This window comes from Colossoma macropomum, unplaced genomic scaffold (assembly GCF_904425465.1).
Source record: "Colossoma macropomum unplaced genomic scaffold, Colossoma_macropomum, whole genome shotgun sequence".
NCBI classification, from domain to species: domain Eukaryota; kingdom Metazoa; phylum Chordata; class Actinopteri; order Characiformes; family Serrasalmidae; genus Colossoma; species Colossoma macropomum.
In genome coordinates, this window is record NW_023494784.1 from 26,330,842 (window position 1) to 26,356,811 (window position 25,970).

At 38.9% G+C, this 25,970-nt stretch overlaps 2 protein-coding genes across 9 annotated transcripts in view; one reads left to right on the forward strand and one right to left on the reverse strand.

The window, feature by feature from the left end:
• Positions 1-4,189: 4,189 nt before the first annotated feature.
• Positions 4,190-23,372, forward strand: prpf40a (PRP40 pre-mRNA processing factor 40 homolog A). Of its 3 annotated transcripts, XM_036566037.1 has the most exons (27): positions 4,205-4,269; positions 5,463-5,543; positions 5,655-5,795; positions 8,007-8,090; positions 9,966-9,990; positions 10,113-10,132; positions 10,270-10,314; positions 10,494-10,604; positions 11,620-11,740; positions 12,628-12,652; positions 12,770-13,030; positions 14,074-14,179; positions 15,244-15,308; positions 15,490-15,654; positions 17,340-17,448; positions 17,747-17,897; positions 18,545-18,678; positions 18,995-19,109; positions 20,434-20,525; positions 20,778-20,894; positions 21,113-21,250; positions 21,364-21,459; positions 21,623-21,709; positions 21,794-21,890; positions 22,061-22,122; positions 22,463-22,600; positions 22,721-23,372. In XM_036566037.1, the coding sequence occupies exons 1-27, from the start codon at positions 4,267-4,269 to the stop codon at positions 22,808-22,810; spliced, it is 2,679 nt and encodes an 892-aa protein (XP_036421930.1). In that variant the 5' UTR covers positions 4,205-4,266; the 3' UTR covers positions 22,811-23,372. The 3 variants fall into 3 exon arrangements, with proteins under 3 accessions (XP_036421940.1, XP_036421930.1, XP_036421948.1); XM_036566047.1 differs by lacking the exon at positions 5,463-5,543 and having other exon boundaries at positions 4,190-4,269; XM_036566055.1 differs by lacking the exons at positions 4,205-4,269; positions 5,463-5,543; positions 5,655-5,795 and having other exon boundaries at positions 10,270-10,313; positions 10,492-10,604.
• A 227-nt stretch (positions 23,373-23,599) lies between these two features.
• Positions 23,600-25,970, reverse strand: part of fmnl2a (formin-like 2a) — a 76,717-nt gene continuing 74,346 nt past the window's right edge. For 2 of the 6 annotated variants that reach the window (XM_036565974.1, XM_036565991.1), the window contains one exon: positions 23,600-25,415. In XM_036565974.1, the coding sequence (XP_036421867.1) occupies positions 25,306-25,415 (110 nt within the window). In that variant the 3' untranslated portion in view covers positions 23,600-25,305. The remainder of the gene's footprint in view (positions 25,416-25,970) is intronic. The other 4 variants (XM_036565983.1, XM_036565999.1, XM_036566024.1 and 1 more) reach the window with 2 other exon arrangements.

Below are 25,970 nucleotides of genomic sequence, written 5' to 3' on the forward strand. Positions count from 1 at the left end.
AGGGTTTTCATGAAAAAATACACAAATGAAAGTACTTAGAGTTATAAACACGCTATCGACTTCTTGACTAGGAGCAGTTCCTGTGGTCTGATTCAATTGAATTTCTGTACCACAGAATCCACAGATATGTTTGATGTAAGAAGAGATGTGTATATTCCGTAAAAAGCATCAAACATAGTGTAAATTACAGTGGGAGTGCTTCTGTGTTTTGGAGCATCTGTTTTGTTACAAGTGGTCATGGTGGTCCCTAAGATCAAAAGCATCATGAATTCTCAAAAGTACCAGCATGTTTTGGCCAAAAACCTAGTAGTGTCTGTCAATAACAGAAGGTGGATCTTTCAACATGGCAATCCAATGAATGAACGAATGAACAAATGAACGATTGAACATTTATTTGAAAATTGCTTAATTGAAAATTTAACTGAACTTGAACTCTGTTGAAAACCTGTGGTCTCAGCTGAGAAGGCCTGGCATAAGTACATACCTACAAGGAAAGGTCCCAGAAATTACATAAGATTTCTCCTACTGTGCTTATCACAGATGGTGACTACGAGGCCAACCCAGTTCCTTACTACTACAATAAATACATGGAATATGCTCAACATACAAGTTATTAAAGAAAATTTACGCATTTGCAAACACTAGAAAATTTGAATGCCTTAACAACCCACAACCTGACTAACTAGCTCAGTAACTCCCAACCCTGGTCATGGAGTACCCCCTGCCTTCACATCTTAATGTTTTTCCTACTTCCAACACACATGGTCTAACTAATCAGCTAATTAACAAACCCTTTGTTGGTTAAAGTGAGCATGGTAGATGAGCAAAACACTAAAATATTGTGGCATCAGATAAGTAAGACACAGGAGAGGCCATGAATCTGCTGCGAGTAGTGCTCTTTTATTCAGTCATCAGCAGAAAGACACTTACAACGCACTGAACTGACTGGGAGGTCACCACTGGTTGGAAGCATGTGGCTGGTGGTGACCACCCCCCAACACAAAACACCCACACCCCCTCCGAAACAGAATAACACAAATAGCACACATACACAACTTAAACTAGGAGACAACAATATTAACTGTCCCATATTAAATGTCCCATATATTGGAAGCGAGCGCCTCCTATGAGCCTCTTCGCATGGCCCTTTGCATTGTCACGCCTCCCGAGCCTTTCACGAGTGTGTGAGCCTGTAGCGGGACACTGCAATATGCAAGATGGGGTACTCAGGGACCAGCGTTGGGAACCGGTGGTCTTATTAAAAGCAATTAGACTGGCAAATTGATTGACTCGTTGAATGTTGCACTCTGATTGGTTAGTTCAGTCCTGCAAGTGGCTAGGTGAATTATTCAAAGTCAAAGTACAAGCTGTTTCATAGATATAGTTCAGTCCTTTGGCTAGATAAAGTAATGGTTTTGGTTGACTCAGTTTTATATATTTTATGTTATATGGGATAAAAGTCATTATTGATGCTTGCAGGCTAACTGGCTAACTGGTTTGCTAAAAAAAGCTGTAACTAGCTGATGAGATAAAACATCAGTGTTATCACGAGATACTTCTGCATGAATCACCTTCATACTGTAAATAATGTTGGATAACTGAAGCATGCTTACAAGCTAACTAACTCTTGTTGGCTGAAATAAGCTCTTGTTGATGATACTGTTTATTTAGCAAATGCTCTGATCACTGAGTCACTCACAATGGAATGTGAATGTACATTTAAGAGTGCTTAAGAGTGCTTGCACAAGCATTCTTTCTAGTACAGCAATGGTGTTCCTTCCAGGATGGAGGATTCAACCTTTCACCCATATGCTAGGCCATTATGTTATCCACTATGCCATCCAACCATTTGAACCTATAGACAACTAAATAGGCCAAACAAAGGTGAATGCTTGTTTGTTTTCAAAATGTTTACCTCACTGACGAGAGACGTGGAGAGTGTTTGGTAAAGGGGATAGCGTGGTATTTTGGTCCAGCTTCACTCCTGAGCTAATAGAAGAGAGATCTGGACTTGTTGGATTTGGATGCAAATTCACTACCAAGACTTTTCATTCCTCAATGAAGCTCTCAGTGCCAGCGGAAGAGTTGTGTAGTGCAGTGGTGTAGTCAGGCACATATGAAACTTTAGGCTAAAAACCAGCTTTTCTGCTGGGCTGTTTCCATATACTGACTTGGAATGAGTTTAGGCACTTTATTTATTCCAAGACTGTTTCCACGTATATAATGGGTGTGTGGTTTTACCTAAACAGTCTTATTAATTTATTAAACGAACCCAGCCTCCATACCTTAGAATTAAGCAGGCTTTCTCTTCCTATGCCTTTAGGACTGATACAGTTGAGGGCAAAAGTCTGCGTCCCCTTTGGTTTCTGAATGATAAATTAAAAATATTCTTCTGTTTTAAACTGTACCTAGAAAACAGCAGTCCATGTTTAATTACAGATGTTTCCCTATTGAAAACTGCTTACCACATTGCCTAAACATCAAAGCAGTGAAGTCCAGGTCAGCAACTATCTTTCATGGCAAGCTTAAAAGATTGCATCTTACCTCTTATACATTCCCGAGTTAATTTTAATGTGTCTTATTGAGGTGACTAAAACCCAATTTCAAGAAAATAAGCCAAAATTTCACTACACAGGCTCATATGTAAGTCCTTTGTGTGAGCAATAAAGAGAGAATTCAAGTTAAAATGGGATCAGAAAAGCAGATTTCAGAAGACCGAAAATAGATAATAATGACCTTTCAGAGTTTATGAAGGGTATAAAATATATCAAAGCATTTAAGGATACCATTCCCAAAAGTAAAGACTGCAAATGAGAAAGGGAAGAAATATAGACACATGGATCCTACCAAGGTTTGGAAGACCAAGAAAGATAAAAAAAAATGCCAGAAAGATTGTAAGAGATTGTTGCAGGAATTCAAAACAAACAACAGAAGACCTAAAAAGTTCCTAGAAGCAAGTGCCATAAAAGTCCACATCTCCTCAATCAAGTGTACACCATACAGATCTGGAATATTTGTGAGACAAATTTGCAGGAAGCCATTGCTAACTTAGACACAAGGCAGCATATCGCTACTGTTGGAACAAAACCTTGTATCTCCATTTTTGTTGTTTTGTGGCATATTTGAAAATGCCTGTTGCCCTTTACATTGTGTTTAAATTTCATGATGAATGAACCAAAAGAAACAACCCAAAATAGCTTGGAAAAAAGTCTGATTACATTGACTTACATTAAAAGTAAAGTATGTTTTTTCCTTCTCCTGTAAAGTTACCGTTTTGGAGATACGAGGCTTTGTTCCGACAACACCGATATGCATAAGAACACTCAAGATGTGCCAGAACATGTCAAAAAAAAAAAAAACAATTACTAAATTATTGGATCATAATTATTGGAACATAACAAGCAAGAGCATGTGTAACAAGAAAAGAACACTGCTTATGAAGAGAAGAACACCAGGGACTGCACTTCCTACAGTCAAATATGGTGGATGCTCACGGATGTTTTGTAGTGTGCTTTCATCAGGCACAGGAGCTCTATAGAAAGTGCAAGTGGAATGCAACGTTAATAAACACATTCAGAGAGATGCATGCACACCTCAGAACTGACTGAATTTAGATTATTTTGTTATCGTGTGAACATACTTTTTGACCTTTTTGGACTGTTGTGATTATAAAGAAACATTTTTTAACTACATATTTGGTGATTAAAGTAATTACCTTGTCTTCTTATTGTATGATTTCAAAGAAGGGGGTGTAAACATTTGCTCTCAACTGTACATGGAAATGATCTTTGTTCTGATTGGCCGTCCTGTATTGTGCCTTATTAAAAAGCAGTCCAGGCTGAAAAATTCTTCATATACGTTTAATGTGAACAGGCGGAGCTAAGTTAAATAGCTGTAGGTGAATGTAGGTAAATGTGTTGGTTTTCATGACAACACAAAAGCAATAAATTTAATCAGGCTGTTTATGCAACTTAGTTTTCATATATAGGCTGTATGGACTTATGAGTATACATACGTTTATAAATGGTAACAATGTTTACAATTTTTTAATTATTTCAGACAAGCGGGGAAAGTTTGGTGTTCTAATAAAAAACGGGCCCTTTAACTACCTCTGTTAGATTAGCAGGCTGCGCTCTAGTTGCGCAATGCGGTGGAACTAAACGCACCACTGCATTTCCCTGAACTTTCGATTTGAAGGAAACATCCAATCCGATGAGAGCTTATTGCGTGGTGCTGGAGAAGTTGGGCTGCTAATGTGGAGTCAACATGGTGAGTTAAATGAAGCCGCTATATGTAAAGATTTCCCTGTAGTTGTACTCTGGAGCTGTAAAACAGTACAGGATTGTGTTAAGGAGGCTGTTCGCGGTCGGCTTGTTCAGAGTGGTGGTGTGAGTGCTCGGCGCGGTGGGTTTAACAGTGCGCTGCTGTGAGAGTGAGTGAGTGAGTCTGAGTTAGCGCGCTGCGCTGCGCTCCGTCCGCTCGCTCTGCTGCCTCATTCAAACATCGGTGCTCATTTACCCGCATTTATATCACTCACTGTGATCATTTCGGCTTGGCACATCGCTCCAGAGCGGGGAAGTAACGCTATGTGTTTATGTCCGTTCGTGTACTTACACAAAATCTACACAGACACTCTCAGCACACAAAAGGATGAAGAGTAACAGTGTTGTTGCTAACCGTATGTATGACAGTTAGTTAGCTAAGTTATTCATTTTTATCATCATTATAAATCGTAATGTTGTTTTTTCCTTCATGGAGTAATTGCCGTGGCAATATGGCACTAAAGTCGATTACACTGAAAACATTGACTGAGTAACGTTAACATTTACCGTCAGTTAGCAGCTTAGCTAACGCTAGCTCCTAACTATACACACACATACAGTAGGCACAGTGGGGTCTCTTTCCGACATAACAAAGCACTCAGGGGGTCTGAGTTGAATAAGTGACAAAGTTAGCTAACGTTACAACTTTATTCAAATATGAATATTATTTTAGTGGAATAATAATCGGTAATGAAGAGTGGTTTCGGCTAACGCTAATTAGCTAACGCTAGCATAGCCAAGTTGTTAACTACAGAAACTACAGCTTGGGTTCGTCAGCCTTTTGACCACTTGCTGGGCTCTGTTCTACTATCATTAGACAGAAATATCAATAACGTTAACGTTACATTTGTGCTACCAAAGCTCATAACACCACACGATTTATTTTTTAATGCGAATAAAGTGGTGTTCTCCACTGTAAAGAAATACAACACTTAACCTATAGTCTTGAGGGTGAAATTTACCTCAAGCTTGAAGATAGCTAGCTACTAAACATGTACCTTTCCTTTTCACCAAGCTTGGCTATGTATTGTTTTAAAGTCTCTGTTATACTTAACAGCAGTATTATACTCACCTTAAGTATAGAGCATCTCTTAATCAGAGCTGCAGTGGTAATTGTATGGGCTCTCTTGTTCATGACAGTCCTCTGCTGATGGTAATAATGGCCCAAGCCAAGCACCACCTTTTCCTGGTGTCCCACCCTCAGGGATGCCCCCGCCTTTTGTAAGTTGGTGTTGGAATGTGTTTTTTGTTTTGCATTGCTATCACAATTTGAGGCTTTTCTAAAGTTTATAAACACATGTATTTTTACATGTGGGTCTCTTTCCCTCCAAGATGGGACCGCCAGGAATGCCGCCTCATTTCCCTCCGATGGGAATGCCACCCATGGCCCAAAGGCCGCCTAACATGGCTCCTATGCCCCCAGGGATGATGCCACCCATGATGCCCCCGATGGGAGGTCCTCCTATCGCCCAGGTAAGAAATAATACTGTAGTAATGGTCAGCACTCTAGACTCATGGCTGGAGGTTAGGGGCCCAGCCTTGTGACCGGATGGTCGCTGGTTCGATACCCTGAGTTGACAGTACATGGCTGAAGTGCCCTTGAGCAAGGCACCGAACCCCCAACTGCTCCCCGGGCGCTGTGGATAGGGCTGCCCACCGCACCGGGCAAGTGTGTGTGCTCACTAGTGTGTATGTGGTGTTTAACTGCACAGATGGGTCAAATGCAAAGGAGAAGTTTCCCCGTTATGGGACTAATAAGGGTCACTTAATCTTAAAAAAGCATAAAGTTTTACTAAAAGAATCATATCATTCGCATTTAGCAATTTATTATTGTTGGTTGTTTGTTTGCTTATTTATTTATTTATTTTTAAATAAAAAATGGCTCTCATTGCAGTTCTAAGACCTTCTCAATTACCCCCAAAATAATTGGTTATATTTTTTCAATGCAAACTGCATTGCACTTGTCTTCCTGTGACTAAACTAGTCATTGGCACTCTCTGGCATGGTGTTTGCACCTCAGACAACAGGGGTGGTATTACAGAAACATCTTAAGACTAAAATTTTACTTGTTTAGTCACCATGACAACTTTATTTAGGATTGAATTTAGGATAGTAGCTATTACAGTATTACTTCAGTTCATTATGTTACCCTAATTCCAGATACATTACAGAAGCATCCTAACTTGCCAAAACTTCTTAAGTAGTGTATCTTCAGGATAACTGAAGTGGTGTCCTAAATTGTTTTAACCTTCCATTTTTAAAACAGAATATGAATGGGCATCATTCACCAACCGTTCTTAGGAAGTTACTTCTTAAACTATGTAAGAGAGTTTTTTTAAGAAGATTCTGACATCCACCAATGTTTTCTTATTTGGAATTTGTTCTTAGGTAAGAACAGAATCTACACACGCTCAAGCGCAAAGGTGCGAACAGTTCTGCAGTTTAAAAACACGTCACAAATCTGACAAATGGGATTTTTCTCAAGAACAAATTTAAGAAAAAATTTCTGAAAAGAAAGTTTAAAAAAAGATATTGGTGAATGAGGCCTATTTTTAGTCAACTGACAGGCAGTATAATTAACAAGCATTAACTAGCATAGTTAATGCTATTTAATATGTTATATTTTTATTAATATTAGATGTGGTTTCATTTAGGATTGATTTTATTTTTAACTTTGCAGTTAAAAAATCACACACAGACGTCTTCTATCCAGTTCCCCCTCCTCACCTTGATTTGTTAATAATGATGAATAAAATATTAAAGTGATGGCAGTGAAAAATGAGTTCAACATGTGGGTGTTTATTATGAAAAATTGCACAGCTCACAATATTTTAGCTTTTCCAATCGAGGTTGCTAATAACTTCCAGTTAATTGCACTTTGTTTGTTTTTCACATTCATACCTGTCTAGCTAAGCGTAACTTATATTTTTGTTTGTGTTGTAAACACGTACGTTGTACATTTCCCGTTGTGAACAAAAATGTAGGTGAATAAGTATTTACATTTCAGCTTAGCGCACATCATCGGTTACTTGGTAACAGAGATAACAATTGGTTATCAATCTTGATTGATTAGGATTTCCTAATTTGAGATAGGATAACACCCTGTAAGGTAAGATTAAAAAAAATTGCAGAAAATCTTATCTTGAGCTTGTCAGATCTTAACTCATGACTAACGATAGGATGTTTTTGTGAGAACACTTACCATGGAAAGCTAGGAGAGGACCTGGTGTTCTGCACATGAAAGTAACATTGCCTACATTAACATCTGGATCAGTACAGATGAGATTTAATAGTGACTGCTCTATTTTTACTTTAACGTCTGCCACTGCAATTTTGGTAGACGACTGAAGGCTTCTTGCCCACCTGCGTATGTGGGGAAATTTGATCAATCAGAAGGTGTTATGGTGGAAGTGTTGGTTGTAAGTGTTGAGCCCAGGAGGTGCTGGGGATCTGCAGATTAGGAGTTCTGCTGCTTCTTCACAGGGCACAGGCTGTGGCTTCACACTTCAAAAAGGGGGCTAACAAACACACACACACACACACACACACACACACACACACACACACACACACACAGAGTTACGCTTGTACTCTCTCTGGTCTCACACTGTGTATTAATACCCTGTGCTACACTGGAGAGAAATTAGCAGCCCAGATGAATTTTTCATGAATCTCTTTTATTAGATGCCAGGCATGATGCCACCTATGATGCCCGGGATGATGATGCCACCGCGTATGCCAGCTGCAACGATGCAACCAACAGGACCGGTAAAGTAGCTGCCATCACACATTTCCCACCAGCCAGTAGCACGGTTAAAATAGATCTTGACAACTGTCAGCATTGTTAGAATTACCATAACAAACTAAATTTACTCCTGTAGATCTGGCAGTCTATTTTTACATAACGCTGTACCAGATTAAGGAAAGAGTAACATGATCCACATCTGTAGTCTTCCTTTTGATTTAATTAAATTTATACCTTATTCATTGTTTTTGAATTGTGGTGCATTTTTGTTTAAGAAGTTTATCAATTTTGGATGTAGGAGTGTTTGTGAAATGATTAGTTATGCTGTTGTGTAGTGAAGATTTCCAGGTAGAAAATTAAATTTTCGAAGGGATACACTATTGCAATTAAACAAAAAAGCAATGACTTAACAAGGCTGTTTATGGTTAAATGGATACTAATTGTTAAACTTGAAAAATTAAACAGCTGATTAGTTTATTTAGAGTCAAAAATATAATTTGTGATTGTGATTCATTGCATATTTACAGTTTTTTTTATTTGGGAACACATGGAATCTGTTGAAAAACTCAAAGAACACTTCACTTATCATTTAGAGCACTTGCAGAACAAATCTTCACAATGTTCTTGTTTCTCATGGCTCTTTAGGGCATGTAATTCAGTTGTTTATAAGTACTGGGTTCATCCGTTTAAAGCTCATGAAAGGCTTAGATGTTAGCTGCTAAATTGAGTCAGATGCATTTGATTAGTTAAAACACAAATGTTCAGTGTATGGATATACCAGCATAAGGGTGGGTGATATGACAAATGTATATCATTATATGTGAAGGCACAATATGTGACACAATATTTATCAATATTTAGATTAGAGGGTTGCGAACAAGCTGGAATGAACAAAATGAACTAACAAAACAGTTTGCCACATTTAAAAAAAGGCTGAGAACAGACCTTTTCAAAAATAAAATATTTAAAAAGGCATAGGAGGGAAAACGGTTAATTTTTTTAGATGATGGCATAATGGGCTGATATCCAATCAGCTACGTTTTACTATGCAGTTTATTCAGTTACTATATAATGCTTATTGTTGTCTTTTAACAGACTCTCAACACTCTTAAGAATAAAGGTGCTAGAAAAGATTCTTTGTGTGATGCCATAGAAGAACCACTTGGTTCAATAAAGAACCTTTCAATGGAACCTTTCAGTTTTGTAAATGTGATGTATGAGTGTGAAGAACATGTAGGGCATGATTATTTTTTAAGTGGTTTTTCTGTGGCATAGCTGAAAGAGAAGTGCTGCCGATACCCACAATATACTCAGAAATATGTATCGTAATGTAATTATCACATAATGTTAATATCCAGGACTAGGATTGAGAAACACTGTACTAAACAGTCTTATATTTTGGTTGCATCTATTCAGTTGTGATTCATTGCAGAGGCCAAAGTACTAATTTGATAATTATGATAATGATGGTCCCCAAATAATGATGGTCCCCAAATTGAGAACCTTTAAGCTGTATACATTTGGTATTTATGTACTGAATGCTTCTAGAAACTGGAGTAAAGCATTATTCTGAACCAATTGAGATTACCGCCCTTCTTTTTGGAGCTTCAGAAGCAGTTGTGCAACTACAGGCAGAAGGCAGATTCTAAACTTTGTCACAGAGAGCTGCCCACTTTTCTGACTGTCATATACTGTACTGCTGTACTGCTGTTCTGCTTTTCTTCTTGCTCTAGGTAGAGAAGGGTACTATAGATGTTGTTGTGGCTCACAGTCGTCTCTCAGGCTGAAAGTGTCACCACCATGCTGACATGTATACGTATTTCATGTTTCAAATGCTTTCTTTAGAACCTTTTTGTAAATAAATTCTCTTTTTCCTTCTCATTTTTTCTCTGTCATAGCCTGGTGTCAGCCCTGTGGATAATGGTAAGACATTCTAATTAATATTGGAAGTAAAATATAAATGTTACTAATTAACTGACACAATTAATTAATGTTGTTATTATTTCTTAATTTGTGCTGTTTTTTGTTAACCTGTATTTTAACAGCTGCTGCACCAGGAACTACTGTGAGTACACCCGGAACAATATTTGAGTGTAAACTGATTGATATTTAGGTTGCAGTTTCTTTGCTATGAATCGAATAACTGGTTTGGAGTGTGACTTTTTTCCCCCCCTTTAAAAATGTTCGATACTGTTCTTGCAGAGCACAGCAGCAAATGATTCTTCCCCAGATGATCAGCCAAAAAAGGTCAGAATACAAGGTTGCTGCATGTTCAGCATTATTATAACCAGATTAAAATAGGATTTAAAGAAGAAAAAGGAGGGAAAACATATGTGAAGCCAGGCATTTAATTTCAAGTGTTTGCTTTAGCTAGTTGGTGGAGCCACTTATGACACTTGAAACTGATTGCATATCAACCCTTGCAGAAATCAGTGTGGACAGAGCATAAATCTCTGGATGGGAAAACCTATTACTACAACACTGAGACCAAGCAATCTACCTGGGAAAAACCGGATGAACTCAAATCACCTGCAGAGGTAAAGAGAAGTAAAACTAAAACCTTTCTCTCTCTCTGTTTCTTTCTGCCTTTCTCCTTTATTAGTATCTACTCTGTCAGATCTTATTATATTTGGCCTTATGGTGAGTTGTTGTAAAATACAGTTTTTTGCTATTTCTCGAACAGATTTGCCTTTTTGCATTCTTTTTAACATATCCCTGACTGTGGTGTGAATTAAAGGTCATATTGTTACCTTGAGGTGTCTTTCCAAAAATCTACTATCTGCAGAGCTGTTAATAGACTAGATTAATTCATTGCTAAGGACTGCCTCCTTCAAATGCTTTTAAAATTAATTACTTCGATTCAATTCAGTGTGAGTTGAATTAAGTCGTACTGTTACCTTGAGGTGTGCTATGCAAAGCTCCTAAAAGAGGTTTAAGAAAAAGCCTGATGTTAAGATCTCAAATGCAAAATGAACATTATACTGATGAAAATTAATGATGGTAGTAGATAATTCACTTTCTTCCTCGAAAGACACATCCTTCACCAAGGTTGGACTGCATTCTCTTTCAATACTCTCTAAACACGCTCGCAGTCATCAGATTCAGTCATTTAATGAAGGGGTCTGAAGCACAACCAGCATTACAAAAAGCTCCAAATCCCTAAAACTTGCATAGCTTTAAGTGTTGCAAAAGTTATGGCACATTTTATATTTTATGTTGTGTTTTTCCCAGTATGTTAAACTCAGCAAATAGATAGAAATAGTTCAGTAAAATTTGCAATAACATATGCAACGTTTTATGTTATTTTTCCATTATCTAAAATGCAGCAAGTAAACAGTAGATGCACATTAAAATGTGCAGAGGTATATGCTCTGTAGAGGAAGTGTACTTATTGTCACTTCAAAATCTACAAAACGTAATTTGACCAGGGTGCCCGAATGTTTGCATACAACTGGATCCTCAAAAATGCATACAGTCTTTTCCCTTCATACAGACAAGCCATTTGCACCAAGTACCCTTGTACTAACACCGAATTATTTTACTCCATTGCAGCAAATGCTGTCTAAATGCCCGTGGAAAGAGTACAAGTCTGACACTGGGAAGCCATATTACTACAATTCTCAGACTAAAGAGTCCCGCTGGACAAAGCCTAAAGAGCTAGAGGATTTGGAAGGTAGGTCTGGCTTTACAAACCCTTTCTCAGCATTTTGATGAATACAAGGATGAAAGTGATGTTGCGGAACATGACGTACTGGGCAGAGTAAAGCTGGGTAGCATGGAGCATTATCCTGACTTCCATTCACTCAGAGCTGTGTCTGATAGACATAAGAATCAGAAATCTGGCCAATGGAGATGTTCAGTTTAGGTAAATAATATTATTTATGGTTAATGACTGAAGCCAGGCATGCACACACTATCTTTACAGATCTCTAAAATGGAAAGCATCACACACATTAGGCAATTTTTATCTTGTCTTGTTTGTCAAGAGGGTGGACACACTAGATGATAAGGCAAAGAGTGAGGATCGCACGCATAATGAGTTTCAGCTTCGAAAAAAAATAACCTAAAAATATCATGTGACCCAAACAAAGCTGAAACTGGACCACGCTTGTTTGTGCTTTTGCACACAAACAGACCGTGGATGAATATGTTGGGAAATGTGCATATCTTTCTATTCTGTGGTGAGAACTGGAGAAGCATTTTGCTATGAATGGCCAAGCTGACTTGAAACTGTACACTGAGTATCTTGAAATCCTGACCTGGAAATTTGTTTCTGATTGTCAAAACATGTTGGCAGATTCCAATAAGGGATAGAAATTGTGTAGTTTGCACTCGGCTTAACATAACATGGTGTATGGTGTGAATTAAATCATAATTTCATTTATTTAAAGGCACATACTATGAATTCTTTTTAGCTTTGTATTATGTGTTAAAATGAAGTGAGTTGATTTTGTTGCTACAGGTTTTAGGCCAAACGTGTAAAGTTTGTTTTTTAAATACAAGTCTGCTTCACAGTTTTCATGCTTTGAAATTTCTGTTTTTCTCCTTTTCATTCATCAGCAATGATAAAAGCAGAGGAAAATGGGTAAGGAGTCCTCCATCTTAAAAATCTTTTGAAGCTACTTCTTGACATGCAGTCTTCCCTCTGTGCGGGCCTGATGGACTTTAATGAGTAGCTGTGCTGGTGTTGTATTTCTATCAGGAACGCGGACGTTGTAGCTCCTGGCACCGCCCCAACTCTCGCATCTCAGACAGACTCGGCGGTCGCTATGGCTGCTGTCGCCGAGGCCGATGCTGCCATGGCAACAGCTGCTGCTGCTGCCGCTGCTGCTGCTGCTGCTGCCGCTGCTGCTGCTGCTGCTGAAGAACAGCTGTCTCAGATGCCCGTGCAGGGGGCTGAGGTCAGCAGTGATGCTGTCATGACTTCAACTGATGACGCGCCCAGCACTGAGACACCAGCCAGGTAACGCACATGCATCCACACACAGACGCACTGCATACATGTAGACACATAGATCATGTACATGTAGGCTAGATAACGCACTGACATAGATGCGTGCACACACATGTACTAATAGCACGTAAGCTAGGCCAGTACACCATAGGACTGCAACTACTGATTATTTGTACTAGTGAATTAATCAACTATGATTTGACTAATTGACTAATGTATTAAACTCTGTCTGTGTGACAAACAATTTGTTCTTTTATAGCACAATGAGACAATACAAGTCATGCTTCCCCAGTGCTCCTGTAGTGTATTGCAATTTGTCTAAATGATTGCCTGTAAGTGAAGTGTCAACATTTTTCATGATTAACATTTGTCGACTTTTGGTGGCTAATTGTTACTGCCCTAACACACAAAGCAGGGGTAGACAGGTAAAAATTGAATTCTGGCTGTCAAGCCAGTGAATCTTGTAACCAAAATCTTTTGATTTGATTCAGCAGCTAGTTCTGTGTATGACCAGACAGGCTCTGTATTTGCACAAGAGGTTGAGATGTTGACCTAGTCTTTTTTTTTTTTCTTCAATTAATGGTGGATTTTTGTGAATGTATGAAAATTCAACCTGTCTGATGGTTGGTTAAAAGGCAGCCTCTGAAATTTTTAGGCACCAAAATGTAAAATGTTGTGGATGGGGCATCGGGCAATAGGCAATGTTGACACAAAGCAGTGTCAACAGCAGTGGGCGGCGGGGAATAGATGCGAGACCGAGTCAGCTAACTTTGTGAATCTGAGTCTAAGACCCACATGTAATCCAGGATTGCAGTGTGGTAAAATGATATCAGTGTTGCCCTGGCTTCTCCAGCATGGCCCTGGAGTGAACCTTCCTCTCAGCTCAAATTGACTGCGTATCAAGGCCACTGTGGTTGAATGGGATTTCTTGCACTCTGCCAAGGTTCACCAAAGTGTGCCTTCAGCACATCAAAGTACAGCATGCTTGGTGTTTTTGAATTAGATTTGTAATGGAAATGTGTCACGTATGTACCCCTGTCCTGTTCCCACAGTAACGACACATCTAAAGAAGAGAGGCCGGAACTGGTGAAGAAAGTATACAAGTGGAACACCAAAGAGGAGGCGAAGCAGGCCTTCAAAGAACTGCTCAAGGAGAAGGTTGGGTCTCCCTTGTTCTCACCATACCTGTCTCTCTGCCTGCAGATTCTTCATTGTTGTATTTTTTTCTTTTCAATTATCAGAACATTTTTCTTTCATTTATGTCTCCCTGGACATTTGTTTTGAACAAAAGCTAAGCGTCTCTCTCTCCCTGTGTTTCTCTCACATGTCTCTCTCATACATGGACTTGTTCCTGTGCTCTTTCTCCCCCTCCCATGGTGGTACAGATATTGTATTGGTTGGAGAGATGGCCACCTGGGTGTGGTTCTATATTTAGCATGTTTTAATTTGGCGCACAAAGCTGTCCTCAGAGGCTCCTGCCTGCTTTTCTTGAGTGCTCTTTAATTGCTGCGCCTGTATGATTAGGTGGCTGGAGTCTTGAGGAAGAACCATACAATAGCATGCTCCAGTGAGCAGCATTTTCAAGATGTGACAGACAGAAATGGATAATGGAATTTCTCCCCAATCCCCACTTTCTCTCTTTGACAATCTCACTCTCTAGGCCTCATTTCTGTCCCATGCTCTCTTTTTCTCTTTCCTGTCTCTGTTCTGTCTGAGGCATGGGGAGGGAATCTAAAAAGGCCACTTACGTAAGCTGCTGGCATTTCTGTGAATTATGGCTGTGTCCTGCAGCTGCTCTGTGCACCTACTGCACAATTAAGACAATTCAGCTCACTCTACCCACCGCACAATTAAGAGAATGCATCACCTGGACCTTCTTACTGTCAGTGAAGCTTTTTGGCAAAGGCTTTTCTTTCCATTATTTTACACACACATCTGCACAAACAGATGCATTAACTCTAACGTTGTGCTTTCTTCTGTAGATGTAATTTTAAGCTCTTTCATAATTCATGACTTTAGCAACACAGAAATGTGTTTTTAAAATGTTTATTTTTACACCACATTATGCATCTAAATTTCCCAGTGCCCTTAGGAAAGTCTAATTTCATTTGCCAAAGCATAAAGGGAAATTTGTTTGGTTCGTATCGAGGCTGATATGTTGCTCTGCATCACAGCTGTGCTGGGTTCAGTAAGCACTGCTCCATGTTCCTGTTTGCTTGCAGGGTGTCTCCTCGAATGCATCTTGGGAGCAAGCTATGAAGATGATCATTAACGACCCTCGCTATAGGTACTGCTCTCCACAGCTCCCAGGCCAAAAAGCTTTCAGTTAATTGAGAATCTGAAATTAATTACATACATTTACCTGCCTAAAACTCCTGTTAATGTTTCTTGCTTTGGTATTACTGCCTTGTAGTTTAGCTCTGTCCCCTTCTTGTTTGTGTAATACTTGTCTCTTTGTGTGGTGCCAGTGCCCTGCCCAAGCTGAGTGAGAAGAAACAGGCCTTTAATGCTTACAAGGTTCAGACAGAGAAAGAAGAGAAAGAGGAGGCCAGGATCAAATACAAAGAGTCCAAAGAGACGTTCCAGCGTTTCCTGGAGAACCATGAGAAAATGACCTCCACTACCAGATACAAGTAAGAACTTTGTGTGGATGTGTATCTATAGGGAGCTATGATAATTAGCTATGCCCATTAGTCATAGGACCCAGTGACTTCACAGAAGTTACACAAATTTGCCCGCTCATACCTGATCCAACTCATGAAAGGCTTGATAATCAGTTGATGAACTGGATCAGGTGTGTTGAAACAGGGCACACTGAAAAATGCAAGGCAGGTGGACTGGAGTTGAGAATCATTGCATTTCCCATTTGCCTTAAAGTCCTAGGGAACATGGTGTAATACATAAAAAATGTTTGCCTGATACTAAAATGTGCTGTTATATTAAACATCCAGCAGAGTTTGAATGAAAAAAATATGATATAGATATAAATATGATAAAACACTGTTTTAAAAAAAACACGTAAATTTGCAGATCAGACTTGAGAAATAAATGGTAACAGCAGTAGATACGCAAGTGGTGTTGTAGACAATGCTATAGTCATGGCTCACTAAAAACATTATCCAGCTTGTATATGGTGATACTTTCATAGAAGGTAAGGTTCTTATTACTGCTGGATTTGTATCCTGGGAATGATCAGACAACAGACAGACACATGAGCTAGCTTGCTATTGCTTGCTAGGTTAGCTACTGGCAGTTAGCTTGTGCTTACTGGGTGTCTGGAGCTGAAGAGAGTGAGACCTTGTGGAATGCATAGTTTCGTTAAAGTTTTGCAGGCGGAACAAGTAGGGGCGTGTGATTATGGCGACAACATATCACTACACTTTTCATGATACATGATGCATATCGCAGTATTTTAATGTAGATGCAATGCAGTAGTAGAGCCACATTTAAATCAAAACCCAATAGTTTTAGAGGTTAAAATAGTTTGTAGAATTGTTTTTAACACTTCACAAGCAATATTACACTAAATTCAATTAAACAGGTCAAGTTATGCTCCTATTTTAATGAAACATGCCTTTGATCAGTGTTATGTAAGTATGGATGATAACCATGATGTGCTCACAAAAACATATTGCTCATCACAATAACAAAATTTATCAAAATAACCTCTGCGGACAAGCCGCATCAGCCTTGGTGGTTGGATAAGATTAGGACCACCCAAATTATATGAAAATGAAAGAAATCTTGGCGAGTCAATTGTTGGACATTGGAACATTATTCATTGGGTATCCTTTGATTGCCACAATGTCAACGTAATTAGAAAGAAATCACAAATTTAGGTCCCCTGTGGCTGCAAACATCAATAACACGTCAAATGGCTGTTTTACAAGTCATGGGATGTGTCGAATGTTCAAAAGCCCAAGTGGCAGACCCCTTATTTCTTGTTTCCAAGGAAACACTAACGGTACATTCCGTTCTTTGTTCAAGTCTGTCAGTTCAAGTAATAGTGTGTGCAGTTTCCGTTTTGCGGGGACTTTTGGGGTATATAGTTTTGGGGGATGTCTGGGGGATATTGTTTTAACTTTGCTTTTTTAATATAATTAGCCATCTGTGAGGTTATGATTTTTGTATGTGTTCTGCTTATTGGACTGTGTGAGTTGCACACTGTAGTATTCATTTCTCCCCACATACACTGTACAGTATAGTATTCCATAAATTAGAGCTCAGTTCGTGGTTCATTGCTTCCTCCTTTGGGTGAAGTAGAGTACTGCAGCAACAAATGTGTTTCTCAGGCAATAATCCCATATGCGTGTGTTAGGAAAGCAGAGCAGATGTTTGGGGATCTGGAGGTGTGGAGCTGTGTTCCAGAGCGAGACAGACTGGAGATCTATGAAGATGTGCTCTTCTACTTGGCCAAGAAGGAGAAGGTGTGCTTTATTTACTGTAGTTTTCCTGAATATATATATATATATATAGAATGACATGACAAACTAGGTAATCTGTGCCTTTTGTTCTGTGTTGTCATGAACATTTAATTTATTTCAATGTTTGGTTATTACTGTTATGATTAAGAACAGACCTCTTGGTTAATGAATGTACAGTATATGGACATTTGTGGTGTTTTAGTGTAGTTGACACTGGCAGATAGACAGTGAGCTGTAGCCTCTCACTATATACTGTGTGGTATCAGCTCTGCTCTGCACCAACTTTCTCTCTTCACTGTAGGAACAAGCCAAGCAGCTGAGGAAGCGAAACTGGGAGGCACTAAAGAATATTTTGGATAACATGGCCAATGTCACGTACCGCACCACCTGGTCTGAGGCTCAGCAGTACCTTCTGGACAATCCTACCTTTGCTGAGGATGAAGAGCTTCAGAGTATGAATACAAACTCTTAAGTTTTCTGAAGCCATGCACTGTACCTCTGATGGTTTGGAATACAAATGAGCATGAGTAATCTACTGCAGAGTTTGTCAATAAACTGCATCCTTTGCTGAAAAAAAAGTTACAGTTTGAAATTTGGAAATTGGTTCTGTGATGCCTTGGACCAAAGAGACAAAAAAAAGAAATCAGTATGTATCTCTCCTCAATCTCGTGAGTTACAATTGAATCCAAGGTATGACATTCTCAATAGCTAACTCTTGCCAGACAATCTTGTAGGTTTTGTTGCTCAGCATGGCCAAGAAAGGGCTACTTTGACAGAGAGGGCCGATTTGATGTGCAAACCGACCAATCATAAGTAACATAGGGGCAGATGATCCTAAAAACACTACTACAGTAATAATGCAGATCCATGTGAATCCAAGTAGTAAACAATGTCACTGCCCACCAGCAGCTACCTAGGCTGATTCAAACAATTTCTTTTTCAACTCAGTGATTATATCATGCTCTGAAAGGGTCATTGTTATCATGATGTGCAGGCATCTGTCAGAGTGTTAATTTTTTTAAATTGTTGAGTATTCTAAAGTACAAGGTCTTCTGAAGAGGCGTCAGCAATATAAAGCCCTTTCTCCCCTTTGTGGCAGACATGGATAAGGAGGATGCTCTAATCTGTTTTGAGGAGCACATTCGAACCCTGGAGAAAGAAGAGGAAGAGGAAAAACAGAAGGGTCTGCTGAGAGAGAGACGAAGACAGCGTAAAAACAGAGAGGCCTTCCAGGTGGCACACTCATCAATCACAAGTCATTGCAATTAGTCTGGCCAAAGTAATAATGATGTTTTTATGCAGAAACAACTTTGTATTACAATAACAGAGAAATTAAGTCTGGATCACTGATGCACTGCTAGAAAGCACCTGGCTGCTGTAGTTATTCCAGTGAACCTTAAAGTCTGCTGTGTTATAATTGACCACCTCAGTTATTCACAGTTCATTTGAGTTGGTGTGATGTGATTTGTGAAATTTGGGCACAAGTAAAAGGATGTTTTTCTCTGTCCTGTGTGCATCTGTGCACCTGTTGTATGTGTGCATGGTGTAGAAATTTCTGGATGAGCTGCACGATCATGGACAGCTGCACTCTATGTCAGCATGGATGGAGATGTATCCAACCATTAGTGCAGACATACGCTTCGCCAGTATGCTAGGACAACCAGGTCAGAAATGGACACAGACACACGCCACTTGCTGTTCCTGCTTTACTGCTATATTAGGGCAACTAGATCAGAAAACACACCACTGTTTCTCATTCAAACATGTACTAAGTTCCAAATAATACAAGGAATACCTGTAATAATTATTGATGCAGGATCCTGAATAATTTACATTTACTTGCAAGGCAGCACTTCGTTTTTCAATTTTCACAAGTAGAAGAAACAGAGGAAGCTTAGAATGTCCTCATGCTTGTACTTGCCACACGTTCATGTGTGCGAAATCTGATACTTTGCCCAAACAAAACATTTAATAAAAAAATTGGTGTTTAAGATCCGACATGCCCTTTCTGCATATACCTCACGAGTCTCACTCATTACTTCATTAACTAATTACTAAAACTGTTAACCCTTTAAGACTACAAAAAGTGTCTATTTCTGCTGTTATGTCTATTTTTTGTTAATAACACAATTTCTGAATGCTATGGCATTCATTTGGTATGTAATGTATTATCAGATTTGTATTCAGTTTGTCACACACTACCATTCAGAACAAGAAAATGCATAAATAGGAATATGTCGTGCATAAGTTGTACTTTGTTAATCTGATTAAACAAATCAGTAATAAGCTCTTACTAAGCCAGATTCTGTTCTGAATGAGCTCACCTGCTCGCTCAGAAAAAAAATAAAAGGCATCCAACAAGAATGGAAGCCTCTTTTGGCAGATTTAAATGAGTGGGTTCCATGAATGTACAAAACTGACACAGATCTGACATGATTTTATTTATATAGTTATTCAACATATCACATACTGTGCTCCACTAAATCTAATTAAACTAATTTTGCTTTATTTGTAACGGAACAACAGGACATTATATATCATGATAAATTGTGTCACAATACAATGCAATGTGCTTTCCTGAGCATATTGTGGACATCGCCAGTACTTGTAGAACACTGACTAGTTGTTTCATTATAGAGGGAGCAGAATTATCAGTTTTAGTGCAAACATAAATAAAATCGTTGCATTTACAATTTTTGATAGTATTTTTAAAATGTAGCACTCTTGATTCTTTTTTTCTGTTTCAATTGATCAAATGAAAAAAATATTGTGATGTAGGTATCGTGACAATTACTTGAAATATCATGATATATTTTTGTTATATCGCCCACCTCTGCTTGGTAATCAAACATGCAGTTGGTAAGATTTAAATACTTACAATATCCATGATAAACTCAGAAATGCATATTGTGTCTCACAATACCGGTAAAATATCATGTTATTGCCCACCCCTACTGTCGAAGATCTCATTGTTTGTCCATTCCTCAGGCTCTACACCTCTGGACTTGTTCAAATTCTATGTGGAAGATCTGAAAGCGCGATACCATGATGAGAAGAGAATCATCAAAGACATCTTAAAGGTGAAGTTGCCATTGCAACAGCAATTATACAGTATACATTATTTATTAAACACTTTATTAAATATAAAATGTTTTATCCCAGTTCAAGCACTTCTCTCTGAGACCTTGTATGACTATTCTAGGGTGAAAAAAAAAAGGAGTTTCAAACTGTACAGCTGGCACTAAGACTAATCTGGGTGTAATAGTCTGGTGCCAGATATCAAATAAGTTATAAAACATTGCTTGGATTTAGTTGATAAATTCTCTATGCAGGATAAGGGCTTCCTGGTGGAGATCAGCACGAGCTTTGAGGATTTTGGCTCAGTGATCAGTTCAGATAAGAGAGCCACCACACTGGATGCAGGCAACATCAAACTAGCCTTCAACAGTGTAAGTATGTCTTTTTTACTTAACTTCAAATTGATGGTTTACTACTATACAGTTTATGTAAAATGTAGACAGATCTGTTTTGAGCAGTTTGAGATGGTATATGTTATATCCTTAAACTTGTAGCACAGGTTATAGCTAGTTATTTGTAGTAAATTTGTACAGTAACTTAACTGGTTGTCTGAATTTTTTTTGCCTTGCTTTCCCTGGTGTGCATGTAGTTACTGGAAAAGGCAGAGGCACGAGAGAGGGAGAGAGAAAAGGAGGAGGCCAGGAAGATGAAGAGGAAAGAGGCAGCCTTCAAGAGCATGCTCAAACAGGCCACACCCCCTCTGGAGCCTGATGCTTCATGGGAAGGGGTATGTGCTGTTAAATTTAGGACAATCTTTAACCTTATAATGTACAGGCCAGCTAGTTGTTGCTATATAGCAAAATATTTTGCACTGATTGCTTTGAATGCCTTTTGATTAAGGTGAGGGAGAGATTCCTGAAGGAACCTGCCTTCGAGGACATTACCTTGGAGTCTGAGAGAAAAAGGATATTCAAAGATTTTATGCATGTTTTGGAGGTAAAGTGATGCTAAGGGGATTTATCCTGTCAGCCTTTCTGAGGGGAGTTATGACTATGGCTTATAGAATGAGTGCTTTGTTTACACTTGGTTTAATTGAGCGTTGGTCTGCAGCTTTATACAGTATTGCATGAGGATGTATTTAAGAATTCTCTCTCTGCAGCATGAGTGCCAGCATCATCACTCTAAAACCAAGAAACACTCCAAGAAATCCAAGAAGCACCACAGAAAAAGATCCCGTTCTCGCTCAGTAAGTGCACCTTGAGATTTCCCCCAACAAAGGCAAAAACACACTGTCAACACTTACCAACCTAGCACTGTCTCCTTTTTGTAGGGATCTGAATCTGAGGACGATGAGTATCACTCAAAAACGAAGAAGAAGCGTTCAACTTCAAAATCTCCGTCTGAGCATTCTTCCTCAGGAGAATCCGGTCAGTGTCTCCTCTTATAGATAGCCTCCTCAGAGATAGTCAGTATATTCTCACCACTATTCAATACCATCACTGCTTAACAGACTACCCTGAAAGTCAAAACCATCCTCCAGTTGGCTAATAGATTCTAATGGATTGTGATTGTGTATGTTGTATATTGATTTTCACAGAGAGAAGTTACAAAAAATCCAAGAAACACAAGAAAAAGGGAAAGAAGAGACGACACAAGTCGGTAAGTTCAAAGAGTTGTACAGTTAAAACCAAACACGTCTCCTTCTGTCTCTGCACTAAGCAGTACTCATCTGCATGTGCCGACCAGTCAATAAAGGCTCCTGCAATTGCTCAGAGTTGTCATAACAACCCAAATATTTAATAATAAATGAAATGGTGTGCACTTCTTTCAGTCTTTTTAGTTTGTTCTGCACCAGGTTATGTCAGAGCAGGGTCCCTCATTAACTTCAAAAGTGGTTTATTCCAGATGCAACTCCTGCTTCTGTCCCTCAGTGTTGCCCTGCAGTATCTGAGCATACCACTTGTATGGATTTGTACTCACTCACCTTTTCACCTTGCAGGCTTCACCCGAATCCGATGGAGAGAAGGACCGAAAGGTACGAGATAAGGACAAGGATAAAGAGAATGATAAGTCTAGAGGGAAAACTCGTGGTGAATCTAAACAGAAATCTCCCAAGAGGAAACCAGCTAAAGAAGAGGTTTGTCTTAATCCCAACAAGTTAATCATTCCATAAAAGATCAGATGATCTGTTGAAGTAAACTTATAGTACTGCAGATAAATGTACTGTAACTGACCAATAGCTGTTTCTTCCCTTTAGGGAGGATGGGACACCTCAGGCAGTGAACTGAGTGAAGGAGAGCTAGAGAAGAGGAGAAGAACTCTTCTGGAACAGTTAGATGCTCCATAGATGTTGTCTCTTATTTCGTTCTTATTGTGTTTCTCAGTTGCTCTGACTCTCGCTGATACTGTCAAACATGCATTCCTTTTAATGCCTGTACTGCATCACATGCACCCTGATGGTCTGCATAGAGGGGTACTTCTCTCTAGCTTAGGGCGTTTGAGAGTATGTACTGAGTGAAAATGGAGGAAAACTGCTGTCACCTTTCTTTGTAGTTTCTGAGGAACACGCGTCCATATAGGGCTCAACACAGAGTAAATAATGGACTTTGTTCCGGTTCTGGTTTCCATGTATTTGATCCTATTCTTCTTAGTCTTTTGTTAACCCCCAATGTCTCAAACGTTTTTAGGTAGTTGTACATTTATTTTGTAATTGCCAGTAGTTTGTCTTTAAAAGATTGTTTACAGGTTAATTAAAGGAAAAAGAAACCTGGGACTGCATTTCAAAAACAGATCCATTTGTACATCAATTTTGCAGGGGGGGGGGTAGTTATTGCTGTGAATGAACTGTTCTCAGAAGGTATTTTAAACATGCAGTACTTTTGACTCACACAATAAAAATGTAAAACATGCCCAATGTAAATTTTTTATACATAGCATTTTTGACAGTTTAAGTTTGGAGTGACAGTCGAACACCTTTTTCAACAACATATTGAACTTGATCAAAGAAAAGTTTTTACAGATCGGAATTAAATGGGAAATGTTTGGATTCCATAACTGAGAGGAAACCTAAACTCTCCTCCCTTTTCAAAGTTTCTCATTTAACAGTGTCACAATTAATGATCGATGTGAAGCAAAGTTATAGTAATGTAATAGTTTATTTAATCATTGGCATCAACAAACAGTGGAGCTAACAAAACTTATTAAAATCAAAGTTCTGCTGTAAGCATACAATGCCTAAAGGTACAGTTCTGATTAGAAAGAAAAAATGACAAACATGCCAGTTTGATCCAGTTCTGTAAGTGGAATGGAATGGATAAAAGACAGAATAGAGACATGCCAGTATTATCTAGCAATGCATTACATGTACTTAGGTGTCAGATTGTGTCAGTTATTCTAATGCCTTAATACTGCCAGGCAAGCGTAAAATCGGAGCCCTCTGCTACATGAGATACGCCAGATTCATGTTTTACTTTAATTAAATATACAAAATGGAAAAACTATAAGTTAAAATAACATTCAAATGGTGTAACAGAGGATGCTGAAATCTTCATTTTAAGCAGTTTTAAACAATATGTACAATATTAACCTTGTGCTAATGAAGGTTAAGAAGTATTTGTAGCAAAATCTGTACAATTCTTTTCCCAAATTCTCTTTTTTCTGTTGATATTTTACCTGGCATTCTTACACAGAGCTAGATGCGAAAGAGAACTGACACGCAGTTGAGTGGACTACATGAGCCAAATGCAGAGAGATGTACTTTAGTGGTTAAATACTGTATTTCAAACATGTAGTTACTGAAGGTGCAAGTGCCTCTTTATTAGTCAATAGTACTGTTTAGGGAATCAAGTCCAGTTTTCATGATAAATGCATCAAGTATTGCTGAAGTGCCTTTCTTGCTGGTTGTATTCTTTGGTATACACTGTAGTTGTACTCAAACTGCCATCATTCGACATTCTCAATACTGGAATGCCGTCTGCTGAGGCTGTATATTCCTACAGTATTCAGTTCAGCCATTCACCGAGAGCTGACTTTTGAGTGGCACTCGGGCACAGTTAGTAACTGGGTTACAGCTTTGAGAAGGTCCACGTCCTGCCTTGAGACTAAATGCAAGCTTTTAATGCTTTCACTCGAGTGTGAGGTGAGATGATTTTTGTCCGCTAACACTGATGACTGGAGATATTAATGCTTAGGTTATATACAATTCACGTTACCCTAGTACCATCTACTTTACACAACCCTTCCGTACTTCTCTATTCATCCATCCATCATTTTGAAAGTCTTCTTAAAAGCTGTGGTCATGTGTGGTTAAAATATGCTACATAGTTTTTCTGGCAGCATTCTCTTGGATTTGCAAAAGCTCAACATGCCTGTAATCTTTAAGAATACACTTAGCCCTTGTTAAAAGATTACAAAAGGGGTTTCGAACCACACTGTGCAGTCAAAGCAATGGCGATTAGCACTGGAATGTCTGAAGTTACTATGGATTTTCATAGTATATAAATGAGTATGCACTGTAAACATCTAGGAAACACTTCCCATATATCATTACTCTTTTCAGAGTACAGCACAGTTTAGAAGACGTATATCCATTTGTCCAGTTTTTGAATGGGAAAGCCAGGTCAAGTCATACTGCTTGAAGTAAAACCACATATGAAAACATAAAAACACAAACAGCTGATCATACAATGATAAATTCAGGCACTTGGCTTGTCAAAAGTAGCTTGACCTTTCACAGCAACTTCCTCTGTCTTTCAAATCCTTCATCAGTCCTTTTCACAGAGAGGCTAAAAGCCCCTCGTTCCACTCCCCCCATCCCATCCAATCACATCCACTCTGCCCTCGTTACATGACCACCTCTGCATTGTTGATTGGCCGCAAGTTCTGATCATCGAAGCGTCTCCGGACACTCCTCCTCACTGCGTCAGCGCGCCTGTAAGGCTGGTTTCTTAGATCTGGCGGAGGCATAAGATAAAAGACGTGTCAAACGCTGTCAAAGCCTTCCCGTCGAAGCTGATTGTGCTGGGAGCCAATCGGACAAGGCAGCTTGAGCTTCATAGACAATTACTTGGAAGCGTTTTGATTTTTTTTTTTTTGGTTATTTTCATTCTTTTTTTCTCAAGAGCAATGTAAAATTTGGCGTGTCTCCTTTGTAAATGTCACTCAAAACACTTTCTTCACTTAGAAAAATCTAAAAGCACTGCTGACCACACCCTTTAAATAGGCTGACCTCTTTAAGCTTATGCTCATCTGTTAGATCAACTACTCAAGGTTACATTAATGTAGAATCTACATTAGTCCAGGTTATACTTCACACATGCACTATAATGAAAACACCAGCAGGGCTATTCAACTAAGGGTGGTGTTTCTGAGGTACGTGTTCCATTGCCAGGACTGTACCATCTATCAGAATTAAAGGACCAACGAAGGAAAATCTAATTCAGCACAGATGATTCAGATGATGCTGGAACAAGTACCTGCAGACTCTGTCAGCCCAGTAGTCAAACTTA